The 19093-nt window shown below is 51.5% G+C and overlaps 1 protein-coding gene across 2 annotated transcripts; it reads left to right on the top strand.

Annotated features, from left to right (window-relative positions):
* Positions 1-6649: 6649 nt before the first annotated feature.
* Positions 6650-16287, top strand: NEURL3 (neuralized E3 ubiquitin protein ligase 3). Of its 2 annotated transcripts, none has more exons than XM_019969685.2 (4): positions 6650-8453; positions 12008-12493; positions 13673-13744; positions 14653-16287. In XM_019969685.2, exons 1-4 carry the CDS (start codon positions 8405-8407, stop codon positions 14850-14852), a joined length of 807 nt encoding a protein of 268 aa, XP_019825244.2. In that variant the 5' UTR covers positions 6650-8404; the 3' UTR covers positions 14853-16287. The 2 variants fall into 2 exon arrangements, with proteins under 2 accessions (XP_019825244.2, XP_019825243.2); XM_019969684.2 differs by having other exon boundaries at positions 14650-16287.
* Positions 16288-19093: the final 2806 nt, after the last annotated feature.

Raw genomic sequence — 19093 nt, 5'->3', positions numbered from 1 at the left:
TTTGAACCTCCCTCCCGCCTCCTTCCCCGTCCCACCCCTCAAGGTTGTTATAGAGCCCTGGTTTGAGTTCCCTGAGTCACAGGGCAAATTCTCATCGACCATTTTACATTCGATAATGTATGTTTCCATGTTATCCTCTTCTTACATCCCTCCTTCATCCTTAATAATATAACCCTGTGTTTATCTGCTCCCTCAATAAAGACTACATCTCTGTTTCCCTTGCAGCTATTTGTGGTCATGTGACAAAATTCTGGCCAATAAAGTGTCAACAAAAGTGTTACATAAATCCTCCCATGTGTCGACTTAACAAGGAGCTGAATTAGCTGAGAGGAATGCCTTGGGGATCTTTCCCCTTCCTCCTACCTGGAATGCTGATGTCCTGGCTGGAGCTCCAGCAGCCTCTTTGATCCGTAAAGTGACCTTGAGGATGAAGGCTATTACTAGAATAGTGGAGAAGAAAAATAGAGAGAACCTGGATTCCTTATGGCCATAGGGCTGTCACAATTACTTGCAACTTATTTTGTGTGAAAAAGGGATGAACATGTCTCATTTAAGCCACTATTCTTTTGGGCATTCTGTTATATGTAAGCAGTCCTAATTTTAATTGATACAACCAGAGGGCACTGTGTGTGCACAATCGCACTTCTGCGCCTTTACACGTGTGGCTTCTTCTTCCCGGAGTGCTTTTCTTTCTCCTACTGCTGTTTAAAGTCTAGTGATCTTTCAGGGATCAATTTTTAATATCTGTTGTTTTGCAAAATCACCCATTCCTGTGCATAAGAGCTCCCCACTGAACCCATGGTCTTCACAGCCCTCAATGTGGCCTTCTTGTAACACTTCTTTAAGTATCAGGGTGAACTTGAGTTGACTAAAGGTCAGGTACTAGGCTTTCTTCGTTCTCTGGTCACTTGGAAAAAAAGAACAGTGCTTGGCACTTAATAGTTTGTGACTCCATGGACTATAGTACACCAGGCCTTCCTGTCCGTCACCAACTCCCGGAGTTTACCCAGACTCATGTCCATTGAGTCGGCGATGCCATCCAACCATCTCATCCTCTGTTGTCCCCTTCTCCTCCTGCCTTCAATCTTTCCCAGCATCAGGGTCTTTTGTAACAAGTCAGCTCTTCACATCAGGTGGCCAAAATGTTGGAGCTTCAGCTTCAATATCAGTCCTTCCAATGAATATTCAGGGTTGATTTCCTTTAGAATAGACTGGTTTGATCTCCTTGCAGTCCAAGGGACTCTCAAGAGTCTTCTCCAACACCACAGTTCAAAAGCATCAATTCTTCAGCACTCAGCCTTCTTTATAATCCAACTCTCACATCCGTACATGACTACTGGAAAAACCATAGCTTTAACTAGATGGACCTTTGTTGCCAAAGCAATGTCTCTGCTTTTTAGTCTGCTGCCTAGGTTGGTCATAGCTTTTCTTCCAAGGAGCAAGCATCTTTTAATTTCAAGGCTGCAGTCACCATCTACAGTGATTTTGGAGCCCCCCCAAAATAAAGTCTGTCACTGTTTCCATTGTTTCCCCATCTATTTGTCGCATAGTGATGGGACTGGATGCCATGATCTTAGTTTTCTGAATGTTGAGTTTTAAGCCAACCAAAATGGTATGGACCTAACAGAAGCACAAGATATTAAGAAGAGCTGGCAACAATACACAGAAGAACTGTACAAAAAAGATCTTCATGACCCAGATAATCTTGATGGTGTGATCACTCACCTAGAGCCAGACATCCTGGAATGTGAAGTCAAGTGGGCCTAAGGAAGCATCACTATGAACAAAGCTAGTGGAGGTGATGGAATTCCCGTTGAGCTATTTCAAATCCTGAAAGATGATGCTGTGAAAGTGTTCCACTCAATATGCCAGCAAATTTGGAAAACTCAGCAGTGGCCACAGGACTGGAAAAGGTCAGTTTTCATTCCAATCCCAAAGAAAAGCAATGCCAAAGAATGCTCAAACTACCGCACAATTGCACTCATCTCACACACTAGCAAAGTAATGCTCAAAATTCTCTGAGCCAGGTTTCAACAGTATGTGATCCATGAACTTCCAGATGTTCAAGCTGGATTTTGAAAAGGCAAAGGAACCAGAGATCAAATTGCCACATCCATTGGATCATCAAAAAAGCCAGAGAGTTCCAGAAACATCTACTTTTGCTTTATTGACTATGCCAAAGACTTTGACTGTGTGGATCACAACAAACTGTGGAAAATTCTTCAAGAGATGGGAATACCAGACCACGTGACCTGCCTCTTGAGAAACCTGTATGCAGGTCAGGAAGCAACAGTTAGAACTGGACATGGAAAAAGATTGGTTCCAAATCGGGAAAGGAGTATGTCAAGGCTGCTTATTTAACTTCTATGCAGAGTACATCACGGAAAATGCCAGGCTGGATGAAGCACAAGCTGGAATCAAGATTGCTGGGAGAAATATCAATAACCTCATATATGCAGATGACACCACCCTTATGGCAGAAACCGAAGAAGAACTAAAGAGCCTCTTGATGAAAGCGAAAGAGGAGAGTGAAAAAGTTGGCACTTAGTAAGTGTTCAATAAATATCTGTTGAACACATACACAGACATAAATGACATCCTCAGGGCAGTGCCAGTCTTCGCAGCACAGACACCCTGAAGATGTGTGTGTGATGCGTGGGGCACAGGGCAAAGGGAGACAGGAAACCAAAAGAGGGGAGGGTGTGCCCCGCCTTGCCCCCGCCTCTGAGCTGCCGCTGCCCCCTCAGCCAGGCCTCATCCCTGGCTCCCCTCTCCGGCCGGCTCCACACCCACAGGGTGGAGGGGGCCCAGGGCAGGGGAAGCTGCCGCAGAATCAGGACCCAGGAAGGTCTGGACAGGGCAGCAGTGTGGAAGTAAGAGCACAGACTTAACTAGGGGCTGACGACTTTGCTGGCAACCCTAGCCTTCCTCTCTGACCTCTGGACCTCTGGGTGGGGGTCCAGCTACTCACCAAAAGGATGTGGTGGACTCCAAAGAATTTCTAGGAGGCTCATAGACAGGAAGCAAGTGGGCAGAGAGAGCCAGGGCCTGGGAACAAAGCTGGGAGCCTTTGTGGTCCCGACCATTTCTTTCCAGCGTATTAGATCCACGGTCAGTTCCATGTCTCTCCACCAGGCGGCAGTGCTAGCCAAGCTCTCTGATTTTAGGGCAGATTTTTCCAAGGGCGTGTGGATGCTTCCTCCACTGTTCATCCTCTCACTGAGAATCAAGAGTCTGGTATTCACCCAGGAGTGGAATCGCTGGGTTGTGAGGTCGGCTGATGGACAATTTTTAAAGAAACGGCCACACTGCACTGTTTGGCACTGACAAATCCTTGCTGACTACCTACCGTGTAGACAGCCCTGATTATTCTAAGGGCTGGTCTCCGGCCTGGCAGCCCCCTTGTCTCTGAGATTTCCACCTGTCAGGTAACAGCTGAGCACAGGCAAGGGGTCTCAGGGGGCCCCAACAGCTGACACAGAGGCTGGGCTGCCTAGCAGAGTCTCAGATCGGCTGGATTCCCACTGGCTTCCCATTTCTGCTCAGTGGCAGGCTGGTGTGAACCGTAGGCAAGACCCCAGCTCTCTTGGCTGTGTGATGGGGACTAACACATCTGTCCAGAAGCTTCTCGGAGCACTTGAGGCATCTTAGGAGATGACCCGGGAACACCCCTTTGTAATGATGAGGGTCTGGGCAAACTGATGATTGATTGCCAGTGAATGGACCCTGGTGGGGGGAGGGAGAGTCTGTGGGGAGCTTCAAGGTGAGGGAGGAGGGGCAGAGTCCTCAGCCCCTCTGACTTCTAGTCCTGTGAGCGCCCCTCCTGGCTTTGAGGATGCCACTCGACTTTGTGGGCTCACCCCTCCTGCAGTACCAATTATAGCCAGCAGGGGACCACCTCAGAGGACACCCTCCTCTTAGAGGGCCTGTCTCTGTTCAGTAGCTAAGTCCAGTCGGACTCTGTGACCCCATGGATTGCAGCACTTCAGACTCCTCTGTCCCTCACTATCTCCTGGAGTTTGCTCAGATTCATGTTTATTGAGTTGATGATACTATATAATCATCTTCTGCCTCCCCTTTCTCCTTTTGCCTTCAGTCTTTCCCAGCATCAGGGTCTTTTCCAATGAGTCAGTTCTTCGCATCAGGTGGCCAAAGTATTGGAGCTTCAGCTTCAGCATCAGTCCTTCCAATGAATATTCAAGGTTGATTTCCTTTAGGATTGACTGGTTTGATCTCCTTCTATTCCAAGGGACTCTCAAGAGGCTTCTCCAGCACTATAATTTGAAGGCATCAATTCTTGGGTACCCAGCCTTCTTTATGGTCCAACTCTCACATCCATACAAAACTACTGGAAAAACCATAGCTTTGACTATATGGACCTTTGCCAGCAAAGTGAGGTCTCTGCTTTTTAATACACTATCTAGGTTTGTCATAGCTTTCCTTCCAAGGAACAAGAGTCTTTTTTTTTTTTTTCATGGCTGCAGTCATGGTCCTCAGTGATTTTGGAGCCCAAGAAAATAAAATCTGTCACTGCTTCCACTTTTCCCCCTTCTATTTTCCATGAAGTAATGGGACTAGATGTCATGATCTTAGTTTTTTGAACATTTGAGTTTTAATCCAGCTTTTTCACTCTCCTCTTTCACCTTCATCAAGAGGCTCTTTAGTTCCTCTTCACTTTCTGCCATTAGAGTGCTATCATCTGCATATCTGAGGTTGTTGATATTTCTCCTGGCAATCTTGATTTTGGCTTGTGATTCATCCAGCCCAGGATTTCATATGATGTACTCTGCCCAGATGTTAAATAAGCAGGGTGACAATATACAGCCTTATGGTATTCCTTTCCCAATTTGTAACCAGTTCCTTGTCCCTTGTCCTATGCTAACTGTTGCTTCTTGACCCACATATAGGTTTCTCAGGAGACAGGTAAGGTGGTCTGGTGTTCCCTCTCTTTAAGAATCTTCCAGTTTGATGTGCACAATTAAGGCTTTAACGTAGTCAATGAAGCAGAAGTTTTACTGGAACTCTCTTGCTTTTTCTATGATCCAGTGGATGTTGGCAATTTGATCTCTGGTTCCTCTGCCTGTTCTAAACTCAGTTTGTATATCTGAAAGTTCTTGGTTCACATACTGCTCAAGTTCATGGACCTAACATTCCAGGCTCCTATGCAATATTGTTCTTTACGGCACTGGACCTTACTTTCACCACCAGACACATCTACAAGTGAGTGTCATTTCTGCCTTGCCCCAGCCACATCATTCTTTCCGGAGCTACTAGTAATTGCCCTCTGCTCTTCCCCAGTAGCACACTGGACACATTCCAACCTGGGGCGGGGGGGTGCATCTTCTGTTCTCATGTCTTTTTGCCTTTTCATACTGTTATGGGATTCTTGCAGCAAGAATACTACAGTGGTTTGCCATTCTCTCCTCCAGTGGACTATGTTTCGTCAGAACTCTTCACAATGACCCGTTCTTCTTGGGTGGCCCTGCATGGCATGGCTCATAGCTTCTCCAAGTAACTCAAGACCCTTTGCCAGGAGAAGGTTGCGGTCCATGAAGGGGCCAGTCAATGTCTTCCTGAAACAAGTATTTACAACAGCCTTGCGGCCAGGCAGGTGTCCTGGAGGGAAGGGTGCAGTCTCCATCGTGGGGGGGCCTCCACTTCACACTCAGGCAACCAGTCAGCAACTATCCATGAGCCCCTACCGGTGCCAGTGAGATGGGGAAGATGTTAGTAGCAACTGAGTGCTCAGAGGGGCCATGGCCTGGGGGAGGATCGTGGAGCCTGCCCAGCATGGCGGATAAGGCACCCGCTCTCCAGCCAGACACCTGGGGCCACACCCTGGCCTTTCGCTTCTGATTCTGAGCAAGTTGCTTCACCTCCTTGTGCCTCCGTTTCCCCATTTGTAAAGTGAGAATGATTACCATAAGAAGGATGTTTTCAAGAAGTTGCCATGAGGATTAGCAAGTTAATACAGTACTGGACTTAGAACAGTAGTGTTTGTTATTAATAAACAAATAAACTGGAGGTGGGACTTCCCTGGTGGTTCAGTGGTTAAGGATCTGCCCGCCAGCGCAGGGGACATGAATTCTGTCTCTGGTCCAAGAAGATTCCACATGCCTCGGGGCAACTAAGCCCGTGCCTCACCTATCGAGCCTGTGCTCTAGAGCTCCAGCTCTGCAACAAAAGAAGCCACCGCGACGAGAAGCCTGAGCACCGCAACGAAGAGGAGCCCGTGCTTACTGCAGCTCGAGAAAGCCGACTCACAGCAACAAAGACCCATTGCAGCCAAAGATTAAAATTAGAAACAATAAAAATTATTCAAACAAAAAAACCTGGGGAATGTGTGATGGGAGGGAAGGCCTCAGCACCCCAGGCCCTGGATTTGAATTCTCAGAACGCCCACCCCACCGAGGTCCTGAAGAGGAGGCCATACCACCTCAGCCTGCTGGCACTGGGCGGGCTAACGTCCACAGCCTCTCCAGTAATTTTCCAGATGGACTGAGGCTCAAAGCCTGATTTCCCTGATAAGATACCATAACTATCTCTTTTATAGGAATGTGGTTTATCAAAAAGGTGCCCTTGGCTCAAGCTTACCCAAGGCAAACAGCCAGCCCTACAGGCAGGGTCAAGGTGGGGGTGGGGGGGAAAGGCGGCCTCTGACTCCAGCCCTAAGGCAGGATCCCTCCGACTCGGCCAGCAGGACCATCAGCCACCGACTCACCATGATTGCTCCTGACTTCTCACCAGTTTGCCTTTGACCTTAAAGACGGTTTCTAGAGAGACTGGCAGGGGGCTTGATGTGGAAGAGATGGTCCAGAGTCACAGCAACGCCTTCTGAAGTCAACCGAGGCCAAGCAGCTGTTAGCAGGACCAAAATCACGGCACACTGGGGCTGGCGGGGACCCACAGACCAGCGCATCCTGGTCTCCCGTCCTACACGTGGGGACACAGAGGCCTGCGGAGAGAAAGAGAGGTAAAACCAACACAGGAGACAAGCCCGGGTCCCCAAACACCCACCCTTTCCCCTCCTCACCCCGAGTCAAACTGCCCAGCCAACAGCACCACCATCCCCAGGGACATGCATGGGGCATATCCACCCCTTCAGCTGAGTTCCAAGCAGTCAGTGATCAGAGGGCTTGCCTGGTGGTCCAGGTGCTAAGACTCCAAGTTCCCAACTCAGGGGGCCCGGGTTCAACTCCTGGTGAGGGAATTAGATCCCACATGCTGCAACCAAGACCCGGAGCAGCCAAATACATAAATATTGAAAACAAAACCAAAGCAGAGTAGCCACTGCTGAGGGCCTCGGTCTAGGGCCAAGATACCCACAAGCATCCAAACTCACCTAGGGCCTGTTGCCTACAGTGGGCTCTACAGAACCACCTTGTTAGAAAGGCTGAATCCTACACCTGCCCCGAGCTTCTGACTCAATCTGCATCTTAATAAGATCCCCAGCAGGTTCCCGTGTTGCCATCTGAGAAGTACTAGGTTAGAGCAAGCCACTTTCCCTGCCACCAGCCTCAGTTTCTCTAACAGGAACAAAAGGGGCAAAAGATCTCTGACACCTCTTGCCAACACTAACACCCTGGGAGCTTGGCCTTGGGCACGACCCTCTGCGGGACTCTCTGTGTTCCATGGGGGATTCTGGGCAGTGCAATTCCAGCTCCAGCAAGCCTGGGGCGCAATCGACACCTCTGCTTGGCTCTTCTCTCAGCCAGAGACCCGGGCAGCTTTGAAGGTCCTGGAATGCAGTTAATTCATTTCAGCCCACTTCACCAACACTGATTAAACAAGCACCTCCTGTATACTGAGGTCAGTAGCAGTGAATCTCTCTCTACCCTGGGCTGTACATTAGAATCAGCTGTGGTGCTTGTACTTTTATTATTTTGGTTTTTGTTTATTTTATTTTACTTTTTTTTTTTTTGCCTCACTGTACGGAATGTGGGATCTTAGTTCCCTGACAAGGGATCAAACCTGTGTCTCCTGTAGTGGAAGCACAGAGTCTTAACCACTGGACAGCCAGGGAAGTCCCTGGGGGTGCTTTTAAACAAGGCCGATGCAGGGCTCCACCCCAGGCCACTGGAATCAAGGTCTCTGGGGGCAGGTCTGGGTACAGGTATTCATTAACACGACTCAGGCAATAATAATGCACAGCTGGTTGGTCGCAACTGGTCAGAAACAAGAGAGAAGGCTCCTCCACATTCGACCTCGGCCATCCTCCTGAGTCCCCGCTTCCTCCGGGCCAGCCAGCTGCACCGGCCTGTTGCAAACCAGAAGTCATCAGGAAATTCCCTGCAAACTCTAATTAATCATCAACGCTGTAATATGATCCTGGCCGCATGACAAAGGGACCTGCCGAATATCTTTGGGAAACCTGTCCCCTGGCCTTCTTCAGATCCAAGGACCCATGCCTGAGGAGCCCAGGCGGATGGGGGCCCAGATCTGCTCTCAGGCTGGTAAGTGCGAGCCCTAAGCTTTGTGCCTGGACCAGAAGGACAAGAGCAGAGGGGTGCTCTGTGTTTTCTGGGGTGGAAGACTCAGGAGATAGAGGTATAGTCAGTGGAAATATTGCTCAGAAGGAGTTTCTGATCCAGGCCAGGCTGCCCTAGGCAGTGAGCTGTTATGAGGCTGGGAGGTAGTGAAAACTTCCTTTCTCTGCAAGAACCCAATAGAGGCCGAGGAACTCGGGCCACAATCCCTGAAGTGATGCAAAGACCCTTATGACCCATTTGCCTTTCAGATCCTGTTGTGCGAGAGAAGACTGGCTGGGATGGGAAAGAGGGTAGAGTTTAGGGGGCCTGGTGGAAGACCAGGGTCCCAGCTCGCCTTCACAGAGCTGTGGGGACCTTTTCTGCCCAGTCACTTCTCCCTGGAGGCTGTTTCCTCATCCGCAGGCTGGGGGCCAATGCCCCCATTCTGCCGGTTACAGAGCTGCCAGAAGCACAGACCACAGGGTCACCAGGCTCAGTGGCTCTCTGCCAGTCTCACCTGAGGTCACAACTTTGCCTTAGTGTGTGGGGCGGGGATTGGAGAGCTGGGTCTCTTACGACTACTAGAGATCTGGACCACACATCCCTGCTCCCAGAGCCTGAACTCTGCGCCTTCCCAAGCAGAAGGACCCATAGCGCTTGACTCCGTAGTAACCATAGTAACCTAGGTTCCCGGGCACCAGCAGCAGGGGGCACCTGGATCAAGGGGCTGGGGTGGGCCAAGCCACCGCTGCCAATGCTGCAGCAGCAGCTAGTGTTTGGATTTCCGGGCAGTGCTGCTGCCATGGAGGCAGCGCAGGATGCAGGGTGAGGAGCTGGGCCGGGGCTCCCTGACTTCCAGCTGCACAACCACCTCCCCGAGCTCAGTTTCCTCCGAGTGCTTCCCTGGCGGGTGGCCGGGAGTCTGTAAGGCACTTGATAGGTGTCAGGAGAGGCTTGGTGACTGGAGGGGTGTGAGGATGAAGATGAAGATCTGGGGAGGTCCTCACTGAGCCTGGTCATTTACATTCCAAGAGCCTTTCTGCAAATTCTCTGGTTGGAATCCGCCTGTCCAGAGGGCAGGACACCCAACAGGCCACGACTGTGCTCCCTGCTCCCCAGCACCCAGGGGGCCCTTATTGCCAAGCCAGTGCACAGTGGGGGCCTAGGGGAGGCAGGCGGAGTAGTTGGGGAGGGTCCCCCATGGGCAACTCCGCCTCAGGAGCCTCAGGATGCTGCCTGAAAGTGGGGCTGATGAGAATAGCCACCTGCAGGCATAAAGTGCTCAGAACTCCCTGCCCAGCTGGCTGGGGACAAGCCTACTTGCTGGGCCACACTTGGCCAGTGCCCACCTCTGCCTCGCCCCAACCCAGGAGCAAGCTGGACTGGGTCATCTGGGTCAAAGAACAGGAGGAGCCCTGCCAGCCAGCCTTGGAGAAGGGGTACTATCCAGAGCCAGCCCCAAACTCAGGCACAGAGCCCCGTGCAAAGCAGAGGAAGGGGCCCCGTGGGCAGATGCAGTTCTGCCAGACTGGCAGTACACGGGTGGCTGTCATTGCCACTCAACCTTGGCTTTTTGCCGTGAACAACTAACACAGCCGTACAGGACCTCACATGTGGAAAGGCTGACCCCCAAGGAGCCCTGTGTGCCTTTCGAGGGCCACACTCAGGCCACTGCTGAGACAGTGAGTGGAGCCCAGACGGGCAGCTGGGAGAAGCAGCACAGTCCGCTGGGCCCTGGTGTCCTGTGCGGCACTGTGAGCCCCTCGGCCTCCCTCCTCTAACTGGTGACATGAGGACATAGCCCCCACAGGCCAGTGGGAAACTCCTGAGACAGGGGTAAGCTTTGCAAACTGTCAAATTCCTGTAGAGGACTAGGTCTGCTTCTCCTAGGGTCCTCAGGGCCCCCTGCCCTGCTGAGGGACGCACGCACCCAGCAATCCCATCAGTTGCGTCTTTGGCTCCTGCCCCACTGCTCCCAGAGCCGGTGGAGGTCAGGGATGGACTCGCTGTGACCTTGAGGGTGTGCCTGACCAAATCGAGCCTCCCCTCCTGGTGCCTGGCTGACACCTTGCAAACATATGAGTGTCAGAGAGGAGGGCAGGGATTGTGTGCCCCCTGCATTGACTGGAAGCGTGGAGTCTTAACCACTGGACCACCAGGGAAGTTCCCTGGCTCAAGTTTTGATTGAATTCATCTCTTTATATTTTCAGCCTCCCTCCTCCAACCCAGAAAAAGCAGGGTCAGGAGGGGAGAGGGAGAGAGCTAAGGCCTGGGGAGCTGGCTAAGCGCCCTTCTTGGGGCAGGAAGCTCCACCAGCTTCCTTCAGGCCTCTGGGACTGAGAGGAAGGGCTGCCTAGCAAGGAGCTTTCCCGTCCCAGCTGCCAAGTGGAGGCAAGTCAGGAAGTCCCCTGCTTTCAAAGCGTACCCAGGCCTTGGCTGGGCCCAGGTCACAATTCTGAGGGGCTGAGCTGGGACCCCTTTTCCGGGTTTCACACCGTCACTACTTTGGGAGTTACCAGGCTCCTTCTCTTGCCTGGAAAATCCCATGGACGGAGGAGCCTGGTGGGCTGCAATTCATGAGGTCGCGAAGAGTCGGACACGACTGAGCGACTTCACTTTCACTTTTCACTTTCTTGCACTGGAGAAGGAAATGGCAGCCCACTCCGGTGTTCTTGCCTGGAGAATCCCAGGGACAGGGGAACCTGGTGGGCTGCCATCTATGGGGCTGCACAGAGTCGGACACGACTGAAGTGACTTAGCAGCAGCAGCAGGCTCCTTCTTTCTCTCCCAGGATGAGAGAAGTCACTCTTACTTGGGGGTGAGGCCGGTTCTCTGTGGCAAAGTCAGAAAGTCACACAAGCAGACTGGAAAACTCAGCCGCCGCCCACCCCCCACCCCACCCTGCAGAATTAGAGCCGACCACAAACAGCATGCCAGCCCATCTCCTCTCAGCCTGTTTCTAGATACAGACGGGCTATACAGGTGTAAACGTGTGAGTGATACACGTATAAATACATGTGTCAAGCAAAAGCAACCTGCTCTCTTTAGTTAATGGCAATAACAACCATCACCAGGTATCCAGAACGTCAACAGTTCCTTTAATTTTTACAACATCCCTAAGGGAGGGAGGGATTCCCTGGTGGCTTAAGTGGTAAACAATCTGCCTGTAATGCAGGAAACCAGGAATGGATCCCTGGGTTGGGAAGATCCCATGGCAACCCAATTCCAGTATTCTTGCCTGGAAAATTCCATGGACAGAGGCGCCTGGTGGGCTACAGTCCATAGCTCTCAAAGAGTCGGACAGGACTCTGACTAAGCAGCAGCAAGGGAGGGAAACTGAGGCTTGGCAAGAGTCAGGAGAGAACTATGATCCCAGAAGGCAAAGCGGGTTCCCCACTGGTTCTAAGAAGGTCTCTGGAGTGGGGATGGGGGGAGAGCAGGGACAGTGTCCCCAGGGACATGGGTTGGTGGAAATGCCCCTTTCCCCTGGTGGGGAGGGCTCCAGCCCACCTGCATTGACGCCCCCGCCCCCTCCGCAGATGCCGAGTCTCCCCGAGAGGCGCTCCGCTTCCATGCCCAGGCGGTGGGCGCACAGGTGCGCCTGGATGCTGAGCGGAGCACCGCGTACAGGCGCGCCACGTTCCACGACGGCATCGTGTTCAGCCAGCGGCCGGTGCGGCTGGGAGAGCGCGTGGCGCTGCGCTTGCTGTGGCACGAGCACGGCTGGCTGGGCGGCCTCCGCGTGGGCTTCACGCGCCTGGACCCCGCGCGCGTGTCCGCGCCCAGCCTGCCGCCCTTCTTGTGCCCGGACCTGGAGCAGCAGAGTCAGACCTGGGCGGCCATGCTGCCTGACGGCCGCGCGAGCCCGGGGGACGTGGTGCGCTTCTGGGTGAACCGCCGGGGCCAGATCTTCGCCCAGGTCAACTCGGGGCCCCAGCGGCGGCTGCGCGAGGGCGTGCTCATGGGTGCCCCGCTCTGGGCCGTGATGGACCTGTACGGGACCACCAAGGCCATCGAGCTGCTAGGTGAGTCCAGGGCTGGGGACCCAGGCACCGTCCCTGGGAATGCGGGCGGGGAGGCGGCGGCTCCGGTGGTACCTCACCCGCATAGAGAGTCGGGGGAACTGTTGTTTCTTTCATATGGAGTTTTTCCATCAGCTTCTGTCGGGGTATGAAGATGTTCGCTGGGGACCAGCCCCAGTCATAGGGAGGGCAACCCTGTTTTGAAGAACGAGAAGGCACGCCCAGCACCCCAAACATATGTCAGAGCAATAGTCCCTAGACTTTGTGGCACCAGGGGCCGGTTTCGTGGGAGACAGCTTTTCCACAGGAGGGGTGAGGGAAATGGTTTCGGGGTGATTCAAGCACATTGCATTTCTTGTGCACGTTATTTCTATTATTATTGCATCAGCTCCACCTCAGATCATCAGGCAACAGATCCCGGAGGTTGGGGACCCCTATGTGTTAGAGGGCTGGTCTCATTTACAAGAAAAATATATTCGGGGTGGGCTGGGTTTTGCAGTCAAAGTAGAAGTTTGCTGCAGACACAGGTGGCAACAAAGGGAACATAAGTGTGCGAGTTAGAGGTGGGCAAGAAGGCAGCCTGGTGGGGGCAAAGGTGAGATGTTCAGGCACCCAGTGGGGAAATGAGGACCACCTGAAAGGAGAGTGGATTTCAGAGGAGCAAGGGATACAGGGAGACTCATAAACAGAAGTGCTGGCATGCCTGGGCAGTGTTCCAGGGGCCTGCACAAGCATTCCAGTCCCCACCGCCCCGTGTGTTTGCTTTTCAAACTGCTTGTCACAGCTGCTCGAGCCTCACCCCTGGGGAGCCTGACTCGGTGGCCCGGAGGGCCCAGGCCCTGTTTTCCCACCTCCTCGGGGATTCTGTTGCACACCCGGTTTGGGGGCGGTGACTGATGCTGAAGATCTCTGCTCAGGCAGTGGCAGTGGGGCAGAGAGGAGCTGTCTGAAGGAAACGTGGATTAGGATGGAAAAGCTGCAGGTCCACAAATTCTCTGCTGGGTCCCACTGGGAAAGGGGTGGCCAGGACAGGGCTGGACCCCGGCTTGGAGCTGCAGCACTGCAACCCAGAGAAGAAAGGAGGTGGACGCTGTTGCTTTGGAGGCAGGGACTGGGGAGGTGGGTTGAATGGAAACACCCTGACTGCTTTCCCCAGGTCTTGACTTTCCCTTTCTGCCTTAGATCCTACAGCCAACGGCTTCCCCACAACCACGCCAAGGGGCCTCAGTGATGAGGCTCTGCCTGGGCCCAAAGGTGAGTGGCTTCCCTGAGCGCCAGGGACTCCCCAGGGCTCTAGAGCTAGGGAAGCTGGGTGAGACCCCAGCCCTGGGAACTCAGTTATGTCTTCCCAAATGCCATCAAGTCTCCCACAGCTCTAGGCCGAAACCTAAAAGCCATGTAACAGTTTTGCCTTCTAGGACGTTGGCTGGCTTCATAAGTTACCAGGCACACTCATGAACAGATGTTATTTTGTCTGCCTGCTTTTAAAAGAGCAATCCCTGTTCACAGAAAAAAAAAAAAAAAAACTTTGCCAAGCAGAAATAAAATACATATTCAAGGATAAAAAAGGAAGTGAAACAAAACAAAACAAAACACACACACACCTCCCAAACTTCACATTGCCCATTAGGTAGATTTCCTCCTGGTATTTGTAATCATATATATATATATATGGGCGGGAGTGGAGGAGGGTGTTTCCCAGGTAGCACTTGTGGTAAAGAATCTGCCTGCCAATGCAGGAGATGGTAGAAACATGCATTTGATCCCTGGGTTGGAAAGATCCCCTGGAAGAGGGCATGGCTACCCATTCCAGTGTTCTTGACTGGTGAATCCCGGGGACCGAGGAGCCTGGCAGGCTGTAGTCCATGGGGTCGCAGAGTCAGACACCACTGAAGTGACTAAGCACAGCACACCACACATGGGGAATTATCTGTGCTTGTTTTCCTTTTTTCTAAATTGGAATCTTATGCTGTGCATGTATGGACCTGACAGTTTTCTTCCCAACCTTTTCCACTGACTGCATGATGAGCATTCTCTTATGAGGTAGTCTTCTTCATACTTGGACCACGTACTTCTCTGTCCTGTGGCGATATGAGTGGGCTGCCCCCTCGTGGCCCCCTGGCACCCCTGACCTGTGTTGTCCCCTTTCCCTGCCCTAGCAGGAGAAGAGTGTGCCATCTGCTTCCACCAGGTTGCCAACACCTGCCTAGTCCCCTGTGGCCACACACACTTCTGCAGCTCCTGTGCCTGGAGGGTCTTCAGGGACACGGCCAGATGCCCCATGTGTCGCTGGGAGATCAAGGCGGTGGCCCCAGCTTGGGACCCTCTTGTTCTGGGTGCTGGAGATGGCCTCCCAGTATAGGTGCAGAGCTCTGAGCCCGGCCCCTGCCGACGGAGGAGGTGCAGCTCTGCCGTCCTTCTGGAGAAGAGTTGGCGATGCTGGTCAGCAGCAGGCGTGGCGGAGAGACGGCTCAAGGTCACAATGGCTCTACCCCTGGTCAGCAAGTTAGGGCCAGAGGAGCCAGGAGACGCCCTTTTCTGCCCACACCGGAACTACCTCCCTGGCTGGAGAAGGTGGCTGGCAATGGGCCAGCCAGGATCTCGCCCCTCTGCTTTGTCCCAGATTCATTGCTATGTGCCGAGGCTTTTAACTAGCCTTGGGGTTCAGCCACCATGGACCTGGCAACCCGTGGTACACCTAAGTCCAAGGAGTTCCAAGAACCCACCTGTGTCAGTGAGAAGGGCCTTTGTGTAGACAGGGAGGCTTGATCCCTGGTTTTATGCCTGAGGAAGTTAAGGCATATGTGCGTGTCTGGTGAAGCCTTGCCCACCTAGGGTATTGAGGAGCCTGGACCAGATGCAGGGAGCAGCTGGGTGGAATTTTTTTTTTGATTGAAGTATAGTTGATGTACAATATTGTATAAGTTACAGATGTACTGTTTAGTCATAATTTTTAAAGGTTATACTCCATTTGTCGTTATTATAAGATTCTTGGCTATATTCCCCTGTTGCGCAATGTGTCCTTGTAGCTTACTTTATATCTAGTAGTTTGTACCTCTCAATCCCTACCCCTAAATTGCCTCTCCCCTGTTCCCTCTCCCCACTAGTAACCCCACATTTTGGTGTGCTCATGAGGGGAGGGACGCTCAGGGCCTTTCTACTCCATTATCTTGGCCTCTGTCTACCTGGTAGAATGTTCACAGTCTGTAGGGAAGCTAGGTCACTTCTACAAGTTCTCTGAGGACTTCCCTGGTCGTCCAGTGGTTAAGAATCTGCCTGCCAATGTAGGAGACACCAGTTCAATCCCTGGTCTGGGAATTAAGATCCCACATGCCGTGGGACCACTTGGCCCTTGGACTGCGACTACTGAGCCCACACGTTCTAGAACCCATGAGCCACAACTGCTGAAGCCCATGCGCCCTAGAGCCCGTGCTCCACACGAGAAGCTACCGCAACGAGAAGCCTCTGCACCGCAACTAGAGAGCAGCCCCAATTCACGACAAATAGAGAAAGCCCGCTCTCAGCAACCAAGAGCCGTGCGCTGCGACAGAACCCCAGTGCAGCCATACATAAACAAGTAAAGAGATAAATAGAAACTAATTAATTAAAAACAAGTCCTCTGTAAAGGGGATCAGCAGTCAGCTACCCCACCTTCCTTGCCCGGCAGTCATGAGATCCCAGCAAAACTGTGCATCTGAAGTCGAGCGGACCCTTCAGAGTGCACTGTTGTCGTGCTTACTGCCTTGCAATTTTTGAGATATCAAAATAAACTTTGTCTCTCGTGAGTGATCTCATAACGTGTACGTCCCCTTTGTTGCCATCAGCAGGAATGAGCAGGGTTGGGAGCTGGTCAGGATGCAGGGGCGTGGGGCCATGCCTTCCTGTCCCTCACAGGCACACCCTGGCCTTGCAGTGAGAGGGGCCTGGGCGCTCAGGCCTGTGGACTCTGTTCTGCTGAGCAGGTGAACAGGATGAGCCTACAGCTCCAGCCTTAAAGTTACAACCAGGCCCTGCCCTTGCCACCTTTGACTTGTGAGGCCTTCCTGGAGTCTCTGCCCCTGAGTGTAGCAGTGACTTGACCTGGGAACCCCAATCAGCAGGTGTCTGTGGTGGGGATAGGCGGGGAAGACAAGCTGTACCTGTTACATTGTTGGTGTTCCTACTTCGTGGCTGGTGTGAAAGAGCACTAAAAGGGAGCTGGACCTATATGACGTCCCAAGTCATGGTGATGGGCACCTCCACAAGCCATGTCCCCACGCTGTGGCCAGCCAGAGGGTCAGGACTTTGGGTGTGGAAAGTCAAATGTTAGTCACTCAGTCATGTGCAATGCTTTGCAACCCCATGGACTGTAGCCCGCCAGGCTCCTCTGTCCATGGAGTTCTCCAGACAAGAACACTGAAGTGGGTTTCCATCCCCTTCTCCAGGGGATCTTCCTGACCTGGGTCTCCCTAGTTGCAGGCAGGTTCTTTACCGTCTGAGCCACCAGGGAAGCTCGGGTGTAGTAACCCCCGGAAGAGCTTCCATTCTGGAGTAGGATCCCCTCTCTGCTGCCCAGGAGTTGCTCTGACCTTGGTTATGTGACTTGGACATCTGGGAGCCTCAATTTCTTCATCTGTAACATGGAAATAAGATAATTTTGTTTGCTGATATGTTGTTAGGATAATGGGTATGAATGAAACTTGTAGCTTAGAGGAAGTACTCAGAATATGGCAACTTTCTTTCTCTGGGAAAGGCATCTCCCAGGGGAAGCAGCCAGAGGTGGGCTGGCTGTCAGGGTACTGGGTATGAATCTTGACGGCTCACCGACTTTTACCGAAGGCCCCATATCACCCCAGTTCTACACTTCTCATACTTCTTCAGTTCAGTTCAGTCGCTCAGTCGTGTCCGACTGTTTGTGACCCCATGAACTGCAGCACGCCAGGCCTCCCTGTCCATTACCAACTCCCAGAGTTCACCCAAACCCATGTCCCTCAAGTCGGTGATGCCATCCAACCATCTCATCCTCTGTCGTCCCCTTCTCCTCCTGCCCTCAATCTTTCCCAGCATCAGAGTCTTTTCAAATGAGTCAGCTCTTCACATCAGGTGGCCAAAGTATTGGAGTTTCAGCTTCAGTATCAGTCCTTCCAATGAACACCCAGGACTGATCTCCTTTAGAATGGACTGGGTGGACCTCCTTTCAGTCCAAGGGACTCTCAAGAGTCTTCTCCAACACCACAGTTCAAAAGCATCAATTCTTCGGTGCTCAGCTTTCTTCACAGTCCAGCTCTCACATCTATACATGACCACTGGGAAAACCATAGCCTTGACTAGACGGACCTTTGTGGACAAAGTAATGTCTCTGCTTTTTAATATGCTGTCTAGGTTGGTCATAACTTTCCTTCCAAGGAGTAAGCATCTTTTAATTTCATGCCTGTGGTCACCATCTGCAGTGATTTTGGAACCCCCAAAAATAAAGTCTGACACTGTTTCCAGTGTTTCTTACTCCATGTAAAACCACTAAACTTTAGGCATATCTCTGAGACATAAGAGAGCAACCAGGAGACAAGACACCTCACCCCCTGAATCCTTATGCTGTGTAAATCCTTTGATCTAGTTATTTATAAACCAAAAGCAAATGTTTCCTTAAGCTAGATTAAAGTCATTATTCTTGTTCATCATAAAAGACAGATTTGGCTTCTTCTACTCAGGTGTAGCTATATTAGTATCAGATAAACTAGAATTTAAGGAAAAAAAAAGATTAAAGGGGATAAAGAGAGAATCCAACTAGAGATTATCTTATTAAGTGAAGTAAGTCAGAAAGAGAAAGACAAATACCATATAATATAACTTATATGTGGAACCTAAAATATGACAAATGAACCTGTCTTTGAACAGACACAGAGGTAGAGAACAGACTAGTGGTCCTGAGGGGGTGGGGGAGGGATGGAGCAGGAGGTCGAGGTGAGCAGAGGTAAGCTTTTATATGCAGTACTCTTGCCGGGAAAATCCTATGGATGGAGGAGCCTGGTGGGCTGCAGTCCATGGGGTCATTAAGGGTCGGATATGACTGAGTGACTTCACTTTCACTTTTCACTTTCATGCATTGGAGAAGGAAATGGCAACCCACTCCAGTGTTCTTGCCTGGAGAATCCCAGGGACGGGGGAGCCTGGTGGGCTGCCGTCTATGGGGTTGCACGGGGTCGCACAGAGTCAGATGTGACTGAAGTGACTTAGCGGCGGCAGCAGCAGATAAACAATAGGGTCCCACTGTACAGCACAGAGAGCTACGTTCCATATCCTAAGATAAACCGCAATGGAAAGGAATATTTCGTTCTAGAGTAGGATCAGATTCTTAAAAGAGAATGTGTGTGTACATATACACATATAATTGAATCATTTTGTTGTACAGCAGTAATTAACACAACATTGTAAATCAACTAATACTTCAATTTTAAAAATTTAAAACATGATTAAAAAAGAATTATTCATAATAACACCAAAGTGGAAACAATCCAAATGTCCATCACCTGATGAATGAACAAATGTGGTCTTCCCACACAATGAGATGCTTTTTGACAATAAAAAAAAGGAATGAAGTGCTGATTCATGCTACAACATGGATGA

The sequence above is a fragment of the Bos indicus genome, chromosome 11 (assembly GCF_029378745.1).
Source record: "Bos indicus isolate NIAB-ARS_2022 breed Sahiwal x Tharparkar chromosome 11, NIAB-ARS_B.indTharparkar_mat_pri_1.0, whole genome shotgun sequence".
Lineage (NCBI taxonomy): Eukaryota > Metazoa > Chordata > Mammalia > Artiodactyla > Bovidae > Bos > Bos indicus.
This window is presented reverse-complemented; position numbering and strand designations above follow the sequence as displayed.

Excerpts from the sequence above, each read along its gene's own strand:
- NEURL3 (XM_019969684.2), top strand. The coding sequence starts at position 8,405 with ATGCCTGAGGAGCCCAGGCGGATGGGGGCCCAGATCTGCTCTCAGGCT. Across the intron at positions 8,454-12,007 it reads CCAGATCTGCTCTCAGGCTG|ATGCCGAGTCTCCCCGAGAG; the intron begins GTAAGTGCGAGC and ends CCCCCTCCGCAG. Across the intron at positions 12,494-13,672 it reads CAAGGCCATCGAGCTGCTAG|ATCCTACAGCCAACGGCTTC; the intron begins GTGAGTCCAGGG and ends TTTCTGCCTTAG.